A 5395-nucleotide genomic window follows, 5' to 3' on the forward strand; every position below is an offset into this window, starting at 1 on the left:
TGTCGCTGACGTCGCCTCGGCGGGCCGCGGGGCATTGTGGGAGTTGTAGTTTCTGAGGCGAAAAAAAGAGGGGGGGCCGCCATTGAACCTTCCCCTCAAAGGAAGGCGAGTGTCGCTTTCTCACCTCAATCTCTCTTTCACTTGCAGGCTCCAGCTGAAGGCGAGGCAAAGGAGGAGGTAGGAGCTGTTTCTTCGCTGTTTTTCCCCTCAAAAAAAACTTAACTGTGGCCTCCATGCTGGGGGTTGGCGCAGGCTCAGGGCTGGGGTTGTGGGGTCTACATCCATCCCTTGGTGCTGAGGTGGGTGCTGGCTGGCCTGGCACCACTTCTGTGGGGTAAACGGGGTGTGATGTTGAGGGAGAACTCCTAAACTCTTGCCCTTCCTCTGGAAAGTCCTCACCACGCTGCCCATAATCTCATAGAATATGTCACGGAAGGGATCCATAGGGATCATCAAATCCAGCTCCCTGCTCCTCGCAGGACCATGAATCCTAGAATTTATTTGGGGCTTCACAATGTGTATGTGCTGCAGTATATTCCGGGTTGGAGTTCTGGGATGAACACAGCTTCATACACTCCCTGAGCTGTAGTGACACCTCTTTCTTTACGCAGCCAAAGAGAAGGTCGGCCAGACTATCCGCTGTAAGTATCTTTTATTTACTCTTTTCACCCTCCATCACGTACTCTGCCAAGTTCTACGGGGCAGCTAGAGAGAAACTATGCTTTTTTTTCCCACCAGTGTTGTCTGAGGCTTGGTTAGAGCACTGCAATACTTCAAATTCCTATTCTGTTTCCAGTCCTCGAGTAGCAACGCGTTACAGGCTTCACTTTTAGGCTTGTGGAGTGAGATACAACCTTTTAAACACCCAGACCCAGGAACAATCCACTTACAACCACCACCAGCATCCATTCCACAGCCACCATGACACACACGTGAGGAACAGAGGGTCTGGAGAACGAAACACACGGATCTGTCTCTGACATATGATCCCCTACACTGCAAAGTGAAGCACACAGCTCTAAGCTGGTTTTTTTATGGGAATAGTTTCCAAAATTTACTAACACTTTGCTAAAACCTTGACAGCATTGGTCTGACTCTGTTTCTTCTGTGTGTTTTGGACAGAAACCTGCTCCGCCCAAACCGGAGCCGAAGCCCAAAAAGGCAGCACCTAAGGTAAGTGTGGAGAGCTCTTGAACTGAAATGAGACTTTTCTTTCCCAGGATGAGGTTACAGGGGGGAATAAAAACCCCATCCACAACTAATTATTTTGGTTTTTTTCCTCATTTTCTTTAAAGATTTAAGATTGAATCATGTCAGTTAAAAGAACGTGAAAGAGATAAACATAATTTTATCCAGTTCCTAGGGAAGGAATGTGGTAAAATGAAGAGATCTTAAATCAGTTGTGGTGAGGCTTTGCTGCTTGTCTTGCAAGGCCATTCTGAACTTCCACATAATGCTTCGTTAGGAGAACGATGCTGTGAATAGAGATCAGAGACTCAATTAGAGGCAGCATTGAAAATCATGCTTTTAATTACAGCTCCTTACTGTGTCTTCAGTCAGAGGCACTCTTCTCAGTATCAGACAGGGTAGTTGGAAACTATTTGCAGCTTCTTTCTGCTTTGGATCAAGTTTGAAATTCAGAAGGGGATGGTGCAGCAGTCCATGAGGTATTTCTGGATCCCCCCTGCCCATCACAGGCTTCCCCAGCAGTCCCAGTTTGCAGTGGTGTTTGTAGATCTACATTGAAACCTTCAGATTGTATTGGGATTTGGCAGCTGGGGGAAAAAAAAAGGCCCAACCATGAAACTTTTAGTGTTCTTTGTAAGCTGTTCCCCTCACACATTTTCCTTCATGGTTTTGGATGGTCAGAGGGCAAAGTGCAGGAGCAGGAGGTGCTGTAGCTGCAGGAGATGACAGGCTGGGAGCCAGGAGCTCCTCTCAGCACCTTTCAAAGGCCTGGAAGGTGCCCGTGGCACAGCAGAGTTCCAGATGAGGATAACTGTTCTCTCTCCAGGTCCTGCTGTGAGGAGCAGCAGAGATGTCTGACATGAGAGGGAGACAAGAAGGAGAACCCCACTTGTGGTTCTGGGGACCCCAGGTCTCAGCTCTGGCCTGGCTGGTTTCACAGAAATAAGAATTTGGAAGTTAAGGGCTATAAGCAAGTGGCAAAACTGATTTTAGTCCCTTGCAGGCTCCCTCAGGGGTCAGTTTAATTCTCCTGTGAGCAGTGCCTTGGTCACTGCCCCCAAGCTGGACTTGGAAATTCTTGCTCCTCTTGCTTCTGAGGTGCTGGTTTGAAGCCAGGACACCTGAGCTGTATTTTTTCTCTCTAGAGCTCCTAGTACTGCACCAATACCTGTGTGAGGGTCAGTGTCATAAGAATTGTGCAGGCAACTGGAATTCTGGCTTCCCCCAAATGTTTAACTTCACAACCTTCAGGGGTTTTTTTTGTGCATCAGAATAGATTTCACCTTCTAAACTTGTGCCAGGCTGGGACCAAAGTTTTACCACTTTGTAAAACACTGAATTGAGGTTGCCAGCTGGATAGAAAAATTATTTAGGGAAATAAATACAATGGTGTTAGCTCAGGAGTAGCAGAGAGGGTGGAAAAAGCTTGGAGGCTGAAAAATAACGTGGTCTGCTTGGGTGTTTTTTTTTCCTGGACTCACTGGGGTGTGGAAGGGGTCTCAGTCCCTCACAGAACAGCCCTTGGCTTGTCCTCAGGAGCCATGGATCTGACAGGACAGAGATCCCAGGACCCTCACAGCTCTGCTGCCAGATGCTTCCTCCCCAGTCCCTCCCTCCATGGGAATCCACTTTCTGTGGGTTCTCCTCAAATACATTCTTAAGAAGGGCTCAGGCAGCAAAGAGTGAGCTGCAGAGAGCTACACTTGGAGCTCTGTGAATACTTTGTTGTCCTTTTTTTTTGAGTGTTGCAGCTTCACACCTCCCTGCCCCACAGCAGCAGGGTGCTGGGGCACTGCTCTGACTGGGATACTCATCTGTCTGCTCCCCTGGAAGCTGGGGTTGGGCTGTCCAGCCAAAGGAGGGGGGAAAGAGAGCAAGTGGAGGCATATTCTCCTCTTCCTCCCCTCCCCTGGGGGCTGAAGTCCCCCAGAGAGGTCACAGTGGCCAGTGGGGGTTTGAGAGCACAGAGATCCACTGGAATCCTGCTGACCTGCCTGAAGGTTCCTGTGTTACCACAGGAGCTGGTGTTCTTTTTGGGGAGTCTTTAGCCATCAGGATCATGGAAGAATCAGTGGCTGTGTCTGGAGTTTACCCTCAGCAAGCAGCTCAATTTTAATGGCAATTAATTCTGTGCTCTAACAGAGGTGTTGGAATAAGGACGTTCGTGTTTTGTGACTTCTCATCACCCAGACAACTCCACCTTCTGAGTGGATCCATTCAGTAATTACCTCTTTATCTTCACCTACCTGGGAGTGGTAATTCTGCAGCTCCTTGTGCTTGATGAGGTTAATGAAACGAGTTCCTCAGGGCCAAGAAGATCCTGAGAAGTGAAGCTGATGGTGGATCCTGCAGCGACGCCGGGGAGCCCCCAGCTCGTCCATCCCACGAGTGCTTTATTCTAGCCAGGGATATTTCTGCCTGGGAAGGGGGAAGTTCCTTTGCCTGCAGCTTTGTTAAGAGTTTTCTGAACAGGCACGAGGAGCCCATCTGAAGTATTCTGGTCTTTCCACTCCTTTTTGTTCTGTGGCATGCCTTTCAGCAGCGCAGCAGCTCTACAGGCCAGTTTGACATTTTTTTAGCTAATTTAATGGAATGCCTATTTAAAATAGGAATTCTTTTTAACCCCAGGCACGGCTGCTTTTAGATGACTTGCTTCCCAGTAGCACAGAATAGAAGGAAAGCACTTCTCCTTGGAAACTTTCATCTTGGTTCAAGAGGGAGTTCAGCGTGTGGAGAAGGTTTGAGGGTTGGGGATGTGTGCGTGGAGGTGGCCAGGGTGGAAATCTGCCCTCACCCTCTCTTGCTCTGCTCTCTTCACAGAAAGAAAAGGCAGCAAATGATAAAAAGGAGGACAAAAAGGCAGCGACAAAAGGGAAGAAAGGAGCCAAAGGCAAAGATGAAACTAAACAAGAGGATGCTAAAGAAGAAAACCACTCTGAAAATGGAGATACCAAAACTAACGAGGTACCTGGGCTGGGATAAACATGGGGGGGTTGGGCAGAGAGCTGCAGGAGCCCAGGGCTGGGCCCCCTTCTTGGGAGGTGGTGTGTCCTCCACAGCACCTGGAGCAGGGCAGAGTTTGGGGAGCAGCAGAGCTCAGTGAGATGACTCTCCAGCACTCTCAGCCCCGTGCTGGCTCTGCACATCCTCCCAGGACTGCTGGATTGCCTCTTCTGCTCACCACGGGTTGGGTCGGGGCCAGAAATCTGGTTTTAAGTTTCACTCAGTTCTGTAAAACTATTCTTTGCCTCAGAAACAATTCACCAAGAGATGTGGAGTATAAACTGGGGTCTCTCCTCTTCATCTGCAAGCTGCTTTCTCCCAGGTTCTTTCTCTACCAGCTCCTTAGCTGAGAGCTGCTGTTGGCCAGGACTGGCTGCAGACTTTGGCCAGCTCCTGGTGGCCTCCTCCTAGTAGAAGGTGGTCTTCTGGTAGTAGAAGCTCAGCATTTACTCCTGGCTCCCACACAACCAGCCCACTGAGTTCTCTGTTACTTCTGATTTACAGTCCTCTCTCCTCCTGCTTTGAGCTTCATTATCCACTTAATGAGTCGTTTATTCATTTTTAAAACTTAACCCTGGAGCTTCTTGGCTAGAAAGGAACGTGGGGGTGATGTCCTTGGAAGGCTCTTTGGTAGGAGCTTTGCAATTTTGATGCCTTGACTTAAAAAAGGGGTAGAAAATGGGGAAGAACCAACTGCCCCCAGCATTGTCCATGGCTGTGCTAACAAACTAGCCTCTCTTTGCTGCTTGTTAGATCCCATCAGCATTGCCAATAATATTTCTGTTCTTCCCAAACCCTTTTGTAGGCACCAGCTGCTGAAGCATCTGATGATAAGGAAGCCAAGTCCGAGTGATGTCAACCCTGCCCTCTATCTCCATCATTTGGTATCCGTACCTCCATGCTGTATTGTTAACAGAGAGGAATATTTTTATCAACTATTTTATAAATGCAGGTTTTTTTAGCATGAATTTAATTATGGAACATCTTCATCTCGGTTACTTGGGAATGAAATCCCTAACAAAACAAAAACAAAACAACAAACAACAAAACAAAACAAAAAATCATCGTTTTTAAATTTTTGTGATTGTAATAGTTTGTATGGTACATGGAAAGAATAAGTGGTGGTAGCTTTTGACTTCTGTCAGTGTGTCCCTTTTTGTGTAAGTCATGCTTACAGACTTCAGATTTTCATTTGTTTTTTTGG

General features: G+C 47.7%; 1 protein-coding gene across 1 annotated transcript; it reads left to right on the forward strand.

The window, feature by feature from the left end:
• Nucleotides 1-147: 147 nt before the first annotated feature.
• LOC103775819 (non-histone chromosomal protein HMG-14A) lies at nt 148-5108 on the forward strand (the record flags this gene model as incomplete). The annotated part of the gene is made up of 5 exons (XM_008943290.1): nt 148-177; nt 612-641; nt 1123-1173; nt 4009-4152; nt 4997-5108. Coding segments are annotated over 5 exons (303 nt in total), but the record flags the coding sequence as incomplete, so codon positions are not given.
• Between the last annotated feature and the right edge of the window lie 287 nt (nt 5109-5395).

The sequence above is a fragment of the Merops nubicus genome, unplaced genomic scaffold (genome assembly GCF_000691845.1).
Source record: "Merops nubicus isolate BGI_N331 unplaced genomic scaffold, ASM69184v1 scaffold24056, whole genome shotgun sequence".
Classification (NCBI taxonomy): Eukaryota; Metazoa; Chordata; class Aves; order Coraciiformes; family Meropidae; genus Merops; species Merops nubicus.